Genomic DNA, 19,085 nt, shown 5'->3' with positions numbered 1-19,085 from the left:
TTTCATCTCTGATATTGGGTGAACCATTTGGTATAATAATTTGATATTATTTATCGGCTGTTATAAGTGTCTGATCAGTCTGAAAATAAAAAAAAAATCAGAAATTAGGGCAGGAATCAGAAGTTTAAAACTCAGAATTTTAGATAATATCCTATTGGGGATATTACAGTGGTATAGTGTTTGACAAAGCAAAGGAATGGGTTGCAATTTGGGGTGGGATACTTTAGTGGATGACCTATAAAAGAGAGTTAAAGGTTCAAAGCAAATCATCCAAATTTGTCATTTTGTTATTTTTTCCATTTTGAAGTATTCAAGAACTACAGCATTTTTGATTTCTATGTTTGGATTGAGGACAAAAGCCCTCTTATCCATGAGAGGTGATTCCATCCAGGGATCATTATTTTGTTGAATTGTTGAAAATTGATTGAGGATTTGAAGTCATTTTCAGCTCCTACATTGCCGCAACAGTGGCTTGTGTGTTTATGTGCTATTTTTTTTAAAGAGGTTTAATGTTGCTGCTATTTGAAGGGATTTGGATGATTGAATCTGCAATTTTGATGAGGAATTTAAGGGCTATCTACTGCTGTGCATCAAAATTTGCAGTTATATTCAGTTATATCTCCTTAGATAAGTGCTGACAAGCATTGAATCTTGTGTGCAGCCTTGCTAGACTCCAGTTGCACCTCACGTAGCTGCCAAATATTACAAAAAAAGGAATATTAGAGGTTGCCTTACCACTTCAATGTGGATCATAGAATTATTTTCTCTTCTAAAAGCTAGCCACAGTGTAATGTCCCCTACCTGATCTATTTAAATATACTAAAATTGATAGATTTTCTTCAATAAGTTATTAACAAGTGCTTGTCTATTTTCCTCATTAGCTGATTAATTTCATTATTCATAGTTCTTAATATAGATATCAAACCCTTCTACTACTTCAGTTTTAAGGGAGAAGGGTTTACAAATGTTACCAAAGCGCTTAGAGACCAACTACAATAGGCTCCCTCAAAGTTTATAGATCCAAGATCCAAGCCCTTACCTATCTTGGGTCTATACCCTCAAGGCTTATGGGTCGCTGATCCCCACCCTATCTTGGGACTTAACCTATTGCTTGGATTTAGACTGCCCTTCTTTGGAACATCTCAATCCCATCTTTTTAAATATGGAAAGTAATAACATGATTTAGACTATAAGTATATATATTTCATATGTATTATGAATACATATGGCAGTCCATATTAGTATTACTATTAATTCTGCATAAGAACATTATTGGGCTTCATATATTAAGCATACTTATTAAACACATCCCCATGCATACCACCGAGAACAAGGATGTTACTGCCTGTAACTTAATAACAGTTCTGATCTGATCAATCCATGGTGATGTGATTGGATGCTTTGATTCCTTCCCTTTATATCTCTCAATGTGAGGGAGAGGTCACACCCCTTCATCATGCTTGCCCTTTGGCAAAAGACACACCCTTTCACCATTAGCACCTTTTGAAAGAGTGCAACTCTTCATTATTTCTGCCCTTTCAAAGGGACACAACCTTTCACAATCAGATCTACACTTCTCATTTTTCAAATTCTTCCCCCCCTCAAATGAGGTTCTCTTCTCCCTTTTATATCTCATTGTTTAGGGAGTCACAACTTTTCCTTTCATGTCTTTTGACTTTTCATTAACTTAATTAATTTTTAATTAATCATATTTAATTATATTATTTTATATTTTAATTTAATTTTAAATATTTTAATTTTATTATTAAATTTTATTTCAAAGTGGGGACATTACACACAGCCATTTATGGAGAGTTCTTTGATTACTATAACCCTATTTTGTACAGCTGTTCAGTAAAGTTGTATTTGTATTGCTGATTTGCTGTTATAGTGGGTTTTCTGGTAATTTCTCTTTGTTGTTCACGTTAATATCAGTTGTAGATCTGTTATCACACTTGAATATTTTGGCATGTTAGGGTTACCAACACTCATACCAATCATAAATAATACAAATCTGATGTTATACTTGGTTATTTTGTATTTTGATGGTTTTCGAGAGTTCATATCAGCTTGTGGGTTGTTGGATCTATTGTTCTTTGTTGTGTATTTTGCTTGACAAGGGTTTCGCCAATTGTCATATTGCTAATCAACATCAACTTCAGTAGGGTTTGGCATTTATATTGGGCATTTGTTTACTATTTTAGCTTGTACATGTTTGAAAATTAATCTATTTCCTAAGGTTTTCCAATTGGGGCCATTATAGTTATTAGAGCCTTTGTTTTTGTTAGCTTGTGAATCGCGACAAAAAAATAGAGAAAAATTTATAGTACATCTAATGGGTTTGATAAAGCAAATACAACATGAGAGTAAATAGTTTCAGAAAAATCTAGAGGTAGTAAAGAAAATATAGAAGTTTAGGAGAAACAGAAGAAAGAAAATGAAAGCCTCGAGACATTGTTATGGAATAGACTATTGACTAGGGAAAATGGCTTTCTAGTGATCACAAGACATTTGTTCTGGGGTTTTCTCTTCCTATACTTTCTATTTTTAAGACCCACTTTTGGTTATATGTGGACATTAATATAATTTCTTTCCCCTAAAATTCATCTTACACTAGGATTTGCTTTAGCTGATTTTCTAAATTTAATGAGTTGAAATCAAATATATCTTGTTTCCAAAACATCTAATAAAACTCAAAGCCTTTTTTTAATGTCAATTCATATATCTTGTACATTAGCTTTTCAGTTTCACCCTATTAGAAGATATTTTACATCTTCTTAATTACGTATAGGTCCCATCTCCATATATGTGAGTTGATTAACTTCTAATCACTTACTAACTACATTCACGTTCATTGTTTATAAAGGTTTAGATCATACATCTGGTTTGTAATATCTGTTGAACTTTGTTAAATCTCTGTATCCCTTAGTCCTCAAATTTTGTTGAATTTCTTCTCCATTCCTATGTGTAAAAAGCTAATCTACTTCTCCAATGTGTAATGAATTTGATATATCATGAGTGATTCTAAGTTTAACATTTTACCAACCTCATCTTCTTCTTGATTGAATTTATATATTCACTCAATTCCCCACTTGACTTGTTCTCCAAGTTATAATAATAATGTTATCCTTGATTTTCTAATTAAATCTTATTTTTATTATTCAAAATTCTCTAGCTAAAGCAACTATATATTAGCCTTGATGTGGGCTGATTTAATTAATAATTTTCTAAAGAGTTCCTTATATTTTGTTATTTATGTACCTATCCTCTTTAAGATTTATGCACAAGATTCTCTCAGTTAAAGAGAATCCACTATATTATCTATTTTGATTCTAATTCCGTTTCCTTTAAATAGACCTTCGTTTATCTTTTAATTAATATTTATATACAATTTGTCTCATTGACATGGCATGTAGTCTTGAATGATTAATATTGCAGGAGAATGTGCAATATCTTCTACTGGGGACTGATAATGAGGGCTAGAAATGTATATACTACCTCCTGCATTTGCAAAACATGCATTTTTAAGATGAATTGATTGCTTTGTAAGTTAGAAAATATAGAATGAACTAATTATCTGATATTGGCTTGTTTAAGATGTTTTGCACAATTTCTTTATATGCATTTGTAAAGATTTTGAAGCTACTGTGCAAGACACATTCAATTATGAGAGGTTGTTTTGTATTGTTGATGTTAACTTTGTTGTGCAAGCTAATGCTTTGTCATACAAGCTTATGCTTTGCTATGCAAGTTAATAAACTTACTACTCAAGAGGCCATATTTTTTGCACATGACAATCTTATTGTGCAAGATACTAAGCTGTTCAAAACAATCATTTGTTGCACATGGTAACTACTTAGTTGAGCAAAATGTAAAGCAAGCTGTCTATAATAACATTGTTCTAAAACGTGTATGCTTCAAAGTAAGATTTTTTAGCATTTTAATTTATGTCTTTCAGCACGATGCAAAATGAAACATGTGCAGTAAAAATGCTCATTGAATTAGAAGGGGAAGCTCCCTGTAACAAAAATGGAACCTAAAACCCTAGTCCAAACAACATGTACTTGCTACTTACAATTTGTACAAGCTATTTTCTTGGAAGGCTCATTTGTAGCAGACAAAACTAAAGGTTTGTCTTTTTGGATCCACTTAGGGAAAAAGGCCAGTACACTCTAATGGTGAAAGGTTTTTAGCCTTTTTTAAACTAAAAGTAAACCCTGAAACCTCTACCATGCTTACTTTGTTAAGCTAAAAGTAGAAACTAAGTAATGCAAGTACACATAATGCTAGGATTGTTTTAAACAACAAAAAAGACGGTAAATTAGAAGAGGGAGATAACATACAAAGCTAGTAGACCCACTTCAGTGTGACCTGCAATACAAAGTATGCAGTTAGTAGAAAAAACACTTCAATTCATTTTTTCAACACATGCATTAGATTTTATGAGAAAAACAGAGTAATTGCATTCAAGATGACAACAAAATTAGCACCTACTACAATACAAAGTTTCCAATATCTGTTAAGTGATATTGAACTCATAGAAAAATAGTTTGGAAATTCACAGAGTGCTTGGCAAATCTCCAAGTATTAGCCAAAAAATTTCTCATGCCAAGTTACCCTAAAGTTAACTCATGACCAGCTGAAACATAGGAAAATATTGGCCAAAGTTTTTAAAAAATTGTTATTTTAATGTCTCTATTGTGTGCCATAAAAACACTTGTATATGTATACTGAAAAACGTGATTGTATGCTAGAAACGTGCCCTAAAATGCAAATTGTATACTGGAAAACATGACTATACTAAAAATGTGCCCAAAATTATCTGTATACTAAAAACATCACCTAAAATGCAACTGTAGAGTGAAAAACATACTTTTTTGGCGTAAGTATTTTTGTAAGTTTTTGAATTTTTGAAATTGGGGTCCATTGGGTCCAAGTTTGCGAAGTATGTATAAAAGCACAATATCACATAATAGCATGGAACATTTCAACAAGAATTTGAGCAGCATAAAAGGCATGCCAAATTATGCTGAATGAATTTCCCAATATGATTGCAAAAGCACTTATTTATAAGGCTTTATGACAAATTGCATGAAAAATAAATACAAAGGTAGCAAACACTTCTAAGCTAAGTACAATTTGCTTGCACTCCAAAAAAGTTATTGTACAATTATATCCCCAAACATTAAACCCTAACTTAGGAAATCTTCAAGCAGACTTTTGGTAAGGATAACTTTTAGCTAACAATAGACCTTCTGGATGACAATCTAAAAATTATTGATTTATAAAAAATAGAATTCTTAGAATATTCTTATCTCCTCAAAATTGGCAATGACTAAAAATAGTGTGTGCTATAATTAGTGTTGGCTAAAAATGAACAATACCGATAATTAGCTCTTCATGAAGTATGCAACCCTTGATACACTCAAACATTTGAGGATGTTAAAATATTGGTCTCCAAACATGTCAGCATAATGATGTTATGCATGTTAATAGTTAAATCTCCAAAATCCTGACTATCCTGACGAGATTTAACTATTAACATACATAACTGTTATGTGTGTTATGGAAATTGATAGTTAAATCTCTTGCCTTTAGTTAAATCTTGTTAATACTACCACTTAATTTGAAAACAGAACTCTTGTTTGCCTTCATTGAGGTGCACTCCTGTACACATGATCATAATTTTGTCTTTACCAAAATCTATCCTATTGTGAGGTTCAGTCCAAACAGTATTCATTCATCCTTTCCAAATTTTTGAACCTACTCCCCTCTTAGTGTATGTGCAATTTTACTGCTCTTGCAACTTTGAAATGAAGTTTACTCCGGTATTCGCCACTGCTGTTCTGCCAAGCATGAATAAATCATGCAAAATTTTGTTTCTGCCTTATGTGGCATGCTCCAATCTAGAATTGACTGCAATATTTCTTTACCTTACTAATTTTCATCTTTTTTCATCATTTGAACTACATTTTTCACTTTTGCAAATGTGTTTGAAAGCTTGTTCATTGATCTTGCAAAAACATGGGTAAGAGATGACAAGAACAACATAGACTACCAAGACCAAGCTCTAAAACACAAATATTATCTTGACAAGAAGACAAGGATTTAAATTGAATTCAACATGGTACAAAAAAAAATGTGTGTGTAAAACAAGAGTCCAAGGATATTACACTTGTTGCACAACATTCTGAGCAATTGTTAGGATTTTTGTTTGGTATCTGCCAAGGAGAAAAACTAAATGAATTTAAGATAGAGGAAAAATCTTTTTTAACAAGTTGTTATTAGGTATTCTTTCTCTTAGCGAAGGTGGGGTTACTTTTTTTAGATGTTATAACTAAATGTCACCACAAGCATTTTTATAATCTGTCATAGGCAAGTAGCAATCTATTCTAGAATTCAGATTTTTATATCTGCAGTTGCTCAACAGCTCATTGTTCTAGAGTGATTTATTTGTATTAAATAATAAGTGAGCTGATTGAAGAGTGAGCTTGTATTCCAAGCATCAGTCTGAATGGAAAAAGGCCCGTTAGTGAGGATTGGTGAACATTTAGGTTTGCTTTCTTGTTTATGTGTGTGCTATTTATGATTTCAGTTCTTATTAAGTTAATAATGATGTTGCTGTTATTGTATTGATTTTGATAATTAATAGTGAGATTGCTGTTATTATCATGATTTTGATTTAATTTATGAGAGTATTACAGGTCGGCATGTTTTATTTGAAGCAACTTCCTTCGTTGGTTTAGAAGTAAACGTTTCCTTTTATCTTATTATTGTCTTCCAATCCATCTAATATCCCCAAATTAGATCAGATCTGCAGTTCATATGGAAAACTCAGTTTGAAGTAGGATTTGCAGTCTTGCATATACTTGGCAGGCACCTTGTCAAAAGTTCGAAACAAACATCCCCAGATGAAAACGATATTGAGTGTACTCAATTCTTTTCAAATCATTAATTAGTAACATTTAGGGTGTCAGGGTTCTTGCAGTCTGTGACAATGTTTATATTCCCATGCTTGTATCAGAACCACCTCTGCAAGACGAAGTGGAAGACTGTTTACATCTATACTCTTTTATGATTCATTTCTTATACTATGGGTTTTGACTTTATTGCTTTGAACCTTATCAAGCAAGATAAAAGGAATTCCATAATTTCATTTGTTTGAACTGCAGACATGAAGGAGGCATTCTTCCAGCAATAGGTTTAAAATGTGATGACAGCAAATGCAGTACTTTTTTGCATAAACTTTTTGTCAAAGTCTGGTTTGACAATTCAATACCTTGCAATTTGGATGCAGAACGTAAGTATATGCTAGTAAAATCAAGTGTAAGTTTAATAATCTTTGGTCTTTACAAATTACTTTGGAGGTTCTTACACATTTGTGGTGTAACTGATAAGTTGATACTGAACTGCTGTATATGTTCAGATATCACAACTGTCATGTTTGTGGGAAATTTCATTGGTATTATATGTGCTCGATCATTACACTACCAGTTTTATTCTTGGTAAGTTATTTTCAGTCTTTCATCATAGGAATAACTTAATTTTATGTCCACAGTTGCTTGGAAATGTTCACCTGTGTATATATTCTCATCCATGCATGTCTTTTTAAGAGAATTCATAATACATTGCTAAGAGTCGTTAACTTCTTGCTTCATCTATTTGTATATCCATGTGCATAGAATTGATCTTTTTTTTTGGAGAAAAAGAGAATTATGTTATCGTTGAAGAATATTGCAAAAGGCCTTATTTTTAAAAGTAAAAAAGCAGCCTAATATCAAAGGCAGTCAGTTAAGGTAGCTTTCCAAATAGATTGATCATATAGCATTTCCATAAGAGAAAATATAAAAGTGAACATGATCAATCTAAGTAAACACATGTAAGCTGAGAAGTATTGATTTGAAAATTTTCAGACATTTACTTAGATACAGTTGGACTGCTAACAGCATGAAAAATGTAGTTTTGTTGTAGGATCAAAAACAGTACAACCTTTCCTCCAAAATTCAGTACTATATCCTCAAAGACATAGAGAAAGCTAGACGATTCTTTTACTTCATACCTAATCAAACTGCAACACTTTGATGTCACTTCCAAGCACAAGTTCAACCATTGACAAAGAGATCAACAACTTTTGCTTTCCTCCTCTTATAGCACATAGGTACGGTGAGGATTCGAGTTGATTCTTCAACTTTCTCTCAATTTGCAGTGCTATCCCTACATCTCCCAAGAGTAGGAGTGCTTGTTATGACTCAAAATTCATGTTCTCAGCACCATTGCACAGCAACTTTCACCAATTTCCAGCAGTTTCTAATACTTTCTAAGCACCTTTTTGCTGCTACAGGAATTTCATACTTGCCCAATCATTAGTACTACATCTGCACCTGCAAACTCCCTTTGTAACGGTGATTATACCTGCAACGTACTTCAAGTTCGTACTGGCAGCAATATCCTCAAAAATTCATTGTTACCATCAAATCTAGAAAATCCAAATAAACATAAGGAACCATTTCAAGCAATGGTTGATGATGTTCATCGTAATGAAGATTTGCCTCCATTTTAATTGGTATGGGGAGCCATCATTGCTCTTTTGACACTTGTAGGTTGCCATGATTTTCCACTAGGATTGAGAAAGAATTTTCAAAAATTTCATGGTAATAGCATGCAACATCCCAAAGAGCATATCTCAACATGTACTATTCCTTGCAATAAAATGGGGGTTTCTTATGAAGATGTTGAAATCAAAATTTTTGTTGGAGTAGCAACAAATTGGTTCCATCAGCTCACTTTAAGTTACATCACTAAATGGGAGACTATGCATGCTGAATCCCTTAGATGTTCTCTTTTTCTCAGCTCTCAAATGCAGAGAAAAATAGCAATGAACCTATAAGGGAGTTCAACCAACTTGTTGGAAGAATTGGTAATTCCTTAAGTCCACAAGTTCTCCTTAGCTGCTTCATTGATTCTCTTCCTTTGAAAATTGCTTTCTTTCTCAAAATAGGTGAAGTGTACGAACTAGAAGAAGCCCAAAATCAAGTAATCAAGTTCGAAGACAAGTGATTATCACAGGTGATAAAAAAAGATACTATCGGGCCCATGGTTCCAAGTGTCTCTAAGCCTTTGATACAAAAGTGACTATTGATATGATCAACATAAAGAGATAGTTTCGGCTGAAAAGGTTCAATACAATAGTTTTAGTGGCAGCATCAAAGCATAATAAAATAGATTGAAAAAGAGGCACCTACGTTTTCAGCTGTTTGAAAGGTTTTCCCATTAGGAAGAAAGTTGTTTAGAACTAACGCACAATAATCAGTTTGTGTTGAATTTTTCATTGCATGCTTACCCACCTGAACTCTTGATCTTCATGAAAATTTTGTAGAAGATTTAAGGTATGAGTTCCACGGTTAAAATCTCAACTCAAATGAAGGGTTCTTAATTTTTCCCAACTTGTTAATGGTTTTGTCTAGCCAATGGTCTTTCATTTGTTTATAGGTGGGCAGGTGAGTAATATCTTTTCAGTGTTTGTCATGTTGTGATGTTTTTCCCTTTTGCACAATGTGTTTTCTTATTGTTACATTTTAGGTTAATTTTTTGGTTAGCTGGTGGATGTTAGGCTTGACTCTTTAATGGATAGAAATTGATGCTTTTAACTTGAGATTTTGAAATTCTCTTATGCCCTAAGTATGTTCCATGTTCCCCAAATAGAGCCTATAGCTGACCAAGGTTTTTAGTAGTTGGATTTGATCTAACCTAATCAAGAGTAGTTACTATTGTTATTACCTCATTTGGTAGAACACCAAAGAGAAAGGATAAAGTGTGGACATCAAATAAAATAGAACAAGAGCAGAATTAAATGATCAGCATTTCAAATCAGGTTTCCTCTACTTTAACACTTTAAAATGAAACTTTCATCACCTCAACCTAGCACAAGATTTACAATGGTTTAGCCTGGTGAAAATTCCCTCTGACAGTAAGGAAATAGGGCAGATTGCATGGTGAACTGCACCATTGCAAGGAGAAATGGCACTTAACTTGGTAATGTGTGCCTAAGGGAAAATTGGCTATCTTTTGGCAAAGTTTTTCCTGACTAACTTAAGGTTGGAAAATACATCACAACTTTGTATCTAGGAGGAATAGATGATCTAAGTGATGCACAAAGTTGATGGTTTAACTATCTGAATGTTGTAACTTCTGCCTAGAAACCAAAACATGTGTATAACATGGATGACTATGTGTTTATTTTTGAGTTATGTACTCTGTATTCTACACATGTTATTATAATCCACCACATTAGTTCTAATTTTTTTCATCTACATTGGGGGTTTAAACTACACATTTAAGAGCACATACATAGGTCTTCAGTCTATGATCCCTCTTTGTCATCATTTTGGTTTCATTTTCAAGACCTTGGTAAGAAGTAAGAAAAATTTGGAATTTAGAAATAAAGCATTGCAGCAGAAAAAGATATATCAAAAAGAGACTAAAGACATAAAGGAAGCATATTTGATGATTTGTGGAGAATGCACAATCCTATGTTGCGAGAGAGGTTAAACACCTAAGTGATGATGAATGGAAAAGAGGGAATCTTGAAAGGGATCCAAAAAAGTTATGACTGCTAAAGGCAGGTCTTGATTATGCTATTAAAGAAGTTAAAGGAAATTAATGTAATTCAAAATTAAATTTAAGATCCCCTATCAGTTTGCACCCAATATTTGCTTTGGTCAAACTCTTTTCATTCTCATTGATTGTCCACCCTATTTCGCATTCTTCACCATGACAAATAGTTTGCATGCATGTGACAGTGATAGAGTTTTGTTTGCAGATTTGTGGTTCGAGTTTGTAATGGTTTCATATCACATTGATTGTGCAAATCAATATGAAATGAAACTAAAACAATGCATCTAGCTAATAAAATATAAACAGAAATCTGCTGTTATCATTTAGTTCTGTAGCGTCCTAAAATTGCGACACTTGCAATTTTGACTGCATTTGGGTCTTCACGATGGCGATGCAACACGGAACCTGAATGGAGACCCCGAAACTTGTTCATGACACCAGAAACTGCATTTTTCAGCACCCTGGCCTGATCCCTCCTTGCACCCTGCTGTCCCGGGAGGTGGGACCATGGCGCCTAGCGCCCTGGTCCTTCAGGACCATGGCGCCCAGCGCCCTGGTCCCTGGCCCTATTTTGGGCCCGGTCTCTTTTGGGTCTCGGGTCTTTATGTTTGCAAATTGGAAAATAACATTTCCTGGTCGGCCTAAGGTCGGGAAAATCAGTCTTTTAACCCTAATTGGCAAGTATATAAACTACATTTCCTCTCTCAAAAAGGGAGGAGGACATATGTGTGCAAAGGCGCGAAAGCAAGATTCAAACATTCAAGCATTCAAGCATTCCTTCAAGCAATTGAGCATTCTAAGTCTCCATTCAAGGCTAAGTGTTGCATTCAAGACAAGGATTCAACCATTGAAGAGGAGATCACTTACAACACATTACATACTACATACATTACACCTTCGCATGTAAGAATACAAACATTCTTACAACAAGGTATCAGTACTTGTTTACATTACAAACATTTACATTTACAACATTCTCATTTCTTGGTTAATTCCAAAACCGGGGTTTGACCTAAAGGCAAACCCCTCATCCCTAACCCCCCAATCGTCCTCTCTTTTCTGTGTGTAGGTTGCAGGTAAGCGGCTGTAATTGAAGATCTGGAATCCTTGTGCAGAGACGAACAGATCCCCCTTCGTTTCGCGGATTTTTCGGAGGACCGTGTGCACGCCGGGCGCCATCGTCCCGTCAACTTTCGCTCAAATTTGCAGAACAGCACCGTCTCGACATTTTACTGCTAATTCCAGGTCCGCAGCTTCATCCCATATCCCTATCTCTGTTTATAAACGAATCTTTCCTACTTTACATGCATTCCTAGTTCAATCATTCTATCTACATTTCTTTACAAAAGAGGGTATCCTTGATGTCTTAACCCTTGAAACTCATTTAGAATCCAATCTTGCATTGCGTGGGATTGGATCTTGTGGGTTTCAACCCTTCTTTTGAATGTAAAGTCCCTCCTAAGTGAAAACCATCAACCCTAGTGACTCTCCCTTCTCTCTCCTCGGAGTTGGGGAAGGGAGAACGACTAGGGTTCGATTTTTCCGCTTTACATTTTGGTGAACCCGACGTGAACATCCTCATTCTGATTATTCATGGTTAGATCTGAAAATTTGTTTCCCTAATTATATTTCCATGTTTGATCTTTTGCAAATTTTAGAGGTTGATTGCATAAAAACCCTAAAATTTTCTTTTATAAGTAATTAAACTTGTGAAATGTTTAATTGTTAATGCTTGTTTCAGATCTACCTTTCTATTGCAAATTATCAATTCATATTTGTGCTTTAATTCTGAAAATTAAGTGGTTAAGTGTCAAAACCCTAATTTTTAAAACCTTCTTGATTCAACCTTTGATTGATAATTTGACTGATCAAAACACCTCCAAATCGGCTGTAACTTTGGATTCCGCAATAAAATCACAATATCTTTCATCCCTGAAAATTTGGAAAAAAGTTGCGAGGACCGTGTGCACCCCGAGCGCCATCGTCCTCGACGTTTTTTCCGAAATTTCGGGAGCTAGATCTTACTGTATTTTTCTGCTAAAATCCATAATTTTGGCTGATTTTATCAATTTTAACACCTTCAAAATTAAAGTCAAAGTTGGTCTAGCGATTGCTTGGATTGAGGCTTTTAATCATTCAAAAATCGTTGAAATTAAAATTCCTATCAAAATTGTGTTTCTTACAGTCCTAAATCTGAAAAGTGTGTTGGCATTCATTCAAAATTTCAGTGCTTTATTTAAATTTTTGCAGTTTGTGACTTTTGAAATTAAGTGTTTAATTACAACAACCTTGATTTCCACTTTCAAATTCGAATTTTGCATGAAATCGAGTCAACTTTTAAATTTCAAAACTTGCATTGCTTTCAGCATTCCCTCTAAATTCATAAAATTCAAAATTTCAGTTTCCCTCTCTTTTTCAAAATTCAAATTTTGCATTTTTCAACAATCTTGGTAGGGTTCAATTTTGAGATTACAACTTTAATTTGGCCTATCTACAGATCGTAAAATCACTCAATTTTTTTAGATTAGCTTTAAAATCATCATTACTTTCATCCCTGAAAATTTCGAAAAAAGTTGCGAGGACCGTGTGCACTCCGAGCGCCACGGTTCTGGACATTTTTTTCGAAATTTCGGGAGATTGTCCTGATTGTATTTAACAGCTTAAATCTAGGAGATTGGCTGATTTTATTGAAATTTGCTACCTCTAAAATTCAAAATCTTCTCTCTTTCTTTAGTGCATGAGTTTTACAACAATAAGCCCTACTTACACTATTCCCGTTAGACGAAGCCTTAGAATTAAGTCTTTCCAAGGTGTAATTACCGAGGAGATGGAACCTAATTTGAATGGCCTTTTTAACGAGGACATGGGTAATTCCTCTAATCCTCTTAATGATGAAGAAGCTCTCCATGAGGTTTCTGTAGAACAACTTTCAAAATTGGATAACCAATTTGATGATTTTCGACAATGGATGTCTCAAGAATACCCCGATAGCGAAGCTCTTTCATTAATTGAGGGTCTAAAACGTATGGTTCAAAGTGATAAGAATGGAATTGATATTTTGCGTGGTATTGCACACATTGTGGATTCGAATGTGATGCCTATGAAAAGTTGTGCCGAAACCTTAGGTTATACACAACCTCCTACTCAAGTTAATCATTCTATTCCTTTGACGACTCCTATTGCTAGTATACCTACTTTTACATCAAACATAATGACTACTTCAACACAAGATATTCCCCCTATGATCACCAGTCATGGGGGCAATCCCTCTTCTTCAATCAACCCTCTTCCTTCATTCAATCCAACTTCTTCATTCATTCCTTCAATGAGTGTTCCTCTTATATCTACACAAATGAACATGACGAAGGGGGCAATTCATTTAACCCTTCCATTCTTCCTTGTAGTGTTCCTCCTTTCCAATCATCTCCTATGACTAACTATCATAGTGTCCCACCACCTTACTCTCTACCTTCTTTCAATAACATAACACCTCCATCACAATCTAACACGTCTAATATGAACTCTTCGACTGAAGCGACCATTAACAATCTTGCACAAATTGTCTCTTCTTTACAGCAACAAATTGCCTCTATGAATCAATCTAAGTTTAGTGTGCCCACATTTGATGTTGCGAGCCCACTTTCTCTTGACATTGTCCGAGCTATTCCCCCTAAACATGTTGAAATTCCACATTTGGAGCTTTATAATGGTAAAGGTGATCCTCTAACACATGTTAAGACATTTCAAACAATATGTACCGATTTTGCTTATGACCAAAGGTTGCTTGCAAAACTGTTTACTAGAACATTAAGAGATAAAGCCCTACAATGGTATTGCTCGTTGCCTTCCTATTCTATTTCTTCTTTCGAACAACTTGCAAATGCTTTCATTCAACAATTTCAAAACAATATAAGTCCTAAAGTTACTTTGATTGATTTAATGCATTGTAAACAAGGTGTTAAAGAAAAAGTGACTGATTTCATTGGTAGATATAAGCATTTGTATGCTCAAATTTCCTTTCCAGTACCTGACAATGATATTCAAAGAATCTTTATTTCTAATTTACAAAAAGATATTAGAGAAAAACTCCTGTTTTCTGAGTTTACTTCTTTCCAACAGTTGTGCGCAACTCTTCACAATTATCAACTGACTGTGAGTCAAATGGAACAAGCAAATCCTATGGCTCCGAGTGATAAGGGTGATAGTAGTCAACAACCATTTGGGAAGTTTAAACCGAACAGAGAGTCCATTAAATTCAATGAAAACATCATCAACAACCATGTGAATGCAGCATCAGGTGTGCCTCCTATTTCTAAGTTTTTCAAGAAAGAAAGAAAGTTTACTCCTTTGAATGAATCATTGCATAGTATTATGAACAAGTTATTGGAACAAAATGTGCTTACCCTTCCTCCTATAAGGCAAATAGATCCTACAAAGATTAATTCACCCTATTTTGATAACAAATCTTTTTGTCAATTTCATCGTCAACCTGGGCATGATACTGAAAAATGTTTTGCTTTAAAGGGTAAAATTCAAGATTTGATTGATAATAATACTATCTCTGTTTCTGGTGTGAATGATAAAGGCAACACATCTGTAGCTCCTCCTAACCAAAATCTTAAAATTTTTATCGATCCATTACCTTCTCATACCTCTAATGTGGTTGAGACTAATGATGCCTCTGTCTCACCTGATGATCTTGTGTCTATGACTCCGAATGTGATTAACTTTGTGGAACAGCAAAAAATCCCTAAAGAACCTTCCATCACATTTGATTCCAGTGAAACTATCAGGGCACCTGATGGTCCTTTATATATAGTTGCAAAAGTCAAGAATACACCTTGCCGTGGAGTGCTTATTGATCCTTCTTGCATGGTTAATGTCATTACTGAAGAATTTCTTTTTACTTTGCAATTGAATCAAGTGATCTATGATGAAACAAATGTGGTTGTGAAATTATTTGATGCATTTTCTTCTCCTGCAATTGGTTCTATTACATTACCTATTGAGGTCCATAACAAACCTCTTGATGTGGACTTTGCTATTATTCCATCATCCGAACAATTTCGTGTGAAGCTAGGCTATCCTTGGCTATCTTCCATGAAGGCTATTGCTTCTCCTATTCACAAGTGTTTGAAATTTCCCCATAATGGTGAAGTTGTTACTGTCAATCATAGTCTCTTTAAACCAGCTGAAAGAACTTCTAGTGTTCCTATTGATTACTTTTGGCCTAAACAATTCCAATCTCTTCCTCCGCGAAGTGATCATCTTTTCAAATCTTATCAAAAGTGGAAAAAAGATATGATCCTTTCTCTAAGTGAACCTAGAACACCCAAACTTGACATTCCTATCGTTCTTGAGAAGGAAGTTCTTCCTTTGAAAGATAAAACTAATGTCTTTCCTCAAGAAGAGTCCCAACCCATCCTTGTGAATGTGACTATGCCTATATCTAATAAACTTCCTAAAAGTAGACCTATACCTCCTCGTCATGATGGGCTTGGTCTCCTTCCTAAACCGAATATTCCTCCTTTGTATGGAGCAGTTCCTCCTCCTTCCTCTTATGGAGAGAAGAGACCTTCCTCTTCTCCTATTGTTCAACCTAAGAGACCACAACCTAAACACCCAAGTGATAAGGATGAGAACATTCCTCCTCCTCACTCTCCTAATCTTCCTACTAAGACTAGACGAAATCGTTCTGCACGTGAACGCCGACGAAAGCGTCGTCTTAGAGCTCAGGCAGCTGCTTCTCAAACTTTGCAATCCCCAAAAACACCTTCAGCCAGTATTATTTCATTTTCTCCTCAGCCGACGATTGAGCCGAAATCTCCTAAACATAAGATGCATGATGGTCTTGATCCTGTGCGAGTTAAAGATCCTATTTTTATAAATCTCGATGATGATATAGATGAAAATGTTATTCGTGATGAAAATGTTACTCCTGTTCATTCTGATAGTGAATATGAATATGTTGATGTTGATAACCATTTATCTAATGAATTTTCTAAAGCACTTATCCTAGCTCCTAGACAAGAACACCGCGGCTTGGGATATGAACATAGCCCTTGTTTGGATCTTGTGATAGCTCCATCTGCTGTGTTGGATGTTCCTCCTCTAGCGTGTTTCCTACCTTTCCGAAATACTGATCAGCAAGATCGGGGGGTAGATGACATGCTAGACTAGTGTCATTAGCATAGCAGATTCTCTCCTCCTCTCTTTTGTTACTTCTTCTATGTGTTATTCTCATTCTTCTATTTGTTGTCCTTAGTGTTGTCTACTTGAGGACGATGCAAAGCATTGAGATCTCTCGATCTCTCTCATGTTGACTCAAAAGACACGTGTTCCCTTCTTCTAGGTGACCTTCCTTGATTGGGGGATGAAGAACAATTATGCATACATACATATGATATACATGAATTATCATACAACATACTGACCCCGAGGAAAGCGAAGTCACCTTGTGCTTTGTGTTTTGTGTCTATTATCCTTGGGCTTATCTCACACTTGGGGGCTAAATCCTTGTGATAACGTGCTCCTTTCCTTTCTCAGTTCTTATATGTATCACTACCTTAAAGCAATCACCCCCGGTGAGGCGTGTGCGATTGCTTTAACGTAGGGGGGCATACATCCCATCTATATCTTTTCAAGATACTTGAAAATTTCTTGACAAATTTAGCTTTGCCTTGAAAATTTTTGATATCTTTCTTGCATGACTCATAGTGAGGGAACCTTACTACTGACAGTCATGGTTCTCCCTCGTGATCTTCCCTTTTACTTTGTCAATCGAAGTCGTAAGATCCTTAGTCCACTGGGGGCTTGGTGTATCTTGCCTCCTTGACGTGGTGAAAGTTTTTCAATGTTGTTTCCTTGTACTTTACCGGAAGTATGAGCGTACGCTTATACTCCCGCTAAAGTGGGGGCTAAATGTAGCGTCCTAAAATTGCGACACTTGCAATTTTGACTGCATTTGGGTCTTCACGATGGCGATGCAACACGAAACCTGAATGGAGACCCCGAAACTTGTTCATGACACCAGAAACTGCATTTTTCAGCACCCTGGCCTGATCCCTCCTTGCACCCTGCTATCCCGGGAGGTGGGACCATGGCGCCCAGCGCCCTGGTCCTTCAGGACTAGGTGCCCAGCGCCCTGGTCCCCCAGGACCATGGCGCCCAGCGCCCTGGTCCCTGGCCCTATTTTGGGCTCGGTCTCTTTTGGGTCTCGGGTCTTTATGTTTGCAAATTGGAAAATAACATTTCCTGGTCGGCCTAAGGTCGGGAAAATCAGTCTTTTAACCCTAATTGGCAAGTATATAAACTACATTTCCTCTCTCAAAAAGGGAGGAGGACATATGTGTGCAAAGGCGCGAAAGCAAGATTCAAACATTCAAGCATTCAAGCATTCCTTCAAGCAATTGAGCATTCTAAGTCTCCATTCAAGGCTAAGTGTTGCATTCAAGACAAGGATTCAACCATTGAAGAGGAGATCACTTACAACACATTACATACTACATACATTACACCTTCGCATGTAAGAATACAAACATTCTTACAACAAGGTATCAGTACTTGTTTACATTACAAACATTTACATTTACAGCATTCTCATTTCTTGGTTAATTCCAAAACCGGGGTTTGACCTAAAGGCAAACCCCTCATCCCTAACCCCCCAATCGTCCTCTCTTTTCTGTGTGTAGGTTGCAGGTACGCGGCTGTAATTGAAGATCTGGAATCCTTGTGCAGAGACGAACAGATCCCCCTTCGTTTCGCGGATTTTTCGGAGGACCGTGTGCACGCCGGGCGCCATCGTCCCGTCAACTTTCGCTCAAATTTGCAGAACAGCACCGTCTCGACATTTTACTGCTAATCCCAGGTCCGCAGCTTCATCCCATATCCCTATCTTTGTTTATAAACGAATCTTTCCTACTTTACATGCATTCCTAGTTCAATCATTCTATCTACATTTCTTTACAAAAGAGGGTATCCTTGATGTCTTAACCCTTGAAACTCATTTAGAATCCAATCTTGCATTGCGTGGGATTGGATCTTGTGGGTTTCAACCCTTCTTTTGAATGTAAAGTCCCTCCTAAGTGAAAACCATCAACCCTAGTGACTCTCCCTTCTCTCTCCTCGGAGTTGGGGAAGGGAGAACGACTAGGGTTCGATTTTTCTGCTTTACAAGTTCATAGTGAAATTTTAATGGAAATTTATTACAGAAAATACAGAGGCATTAAGCTAGTTTTCTGATCTCTTATTTAGAGTCAACTGTGTAATGACAACAATATTTTGCTTCCATAAAATTGCTCAGCCCTGGGAAGTCAGCATTCCAACACACAGGAGCAGATTTATACAAGTCCCTACATCTATAACGAAGCTTATTGCTACTCAGATTGAATGGAAATTCTTTGAATAGTTCCCATACCTCTTCAACCAACTCCAACACATATGCCAATGTCAGAAAAAAAGTTCTAATGGTT

The 19,085-nt window shown here is 35.7% G+C and overlaps 1 protein-coding gene across 4 annotated transcripts in view; it reads left to right on the top strand.

Annotated features, from left to right (window-relative positions):
• LOC131067551 (dol-P-Man:Man(5)GlcNAc(2)-PP-Dol alpha-1,3-mannosyltransferase) overlaps positions 1-19,085 on the top strand; it is a 119,420-nt gene that overhangs the window by 92,607 nt on the left and 7,728 nt on the right. For all 4 annotated transcript variants that reach the window (XR_009111836.2, XM_058002621.2, XM_058002620.2 and 1 more), the window contains 2 exons: positions 7,173-7,300; positions 7,427-7,505. Coding sequence is in view for 3 of the 4 variants with exons in the window: in XM_058002621.2 (XP_057858604.2) it covers positions 7,173-7,300; positions 7,427-7,505 (207 nt within the window). In the remaining variant the exon portion in view is untranslated. The remainder of the gene's footprint in view (positions 1-7,172; positions 7,301-7,426; positions 7,506-19,085) is intronic.

Source organism: Cryptomeria japonica, chromosome 10 (assembly GCF_030272615.1).
Source record: "Cryptomeria japonica chromosome 10, Sugi_1.0, whole genome shotgun sequence".
In the NCBI taxonomy this organism is placed as follows: domain Eukaryota; kingdom Viridiplantae; phylum Streptophyta; class Pinopsida; order Cupressales; family Cupressaceae; genus Cryptomeria; species Cryptomeria japonica.
The sequence above is the reverse complement of the archived record's forward strand: the minus strand, read 5'-3'. Positions and strand labels throughout refer to the sequence as shown.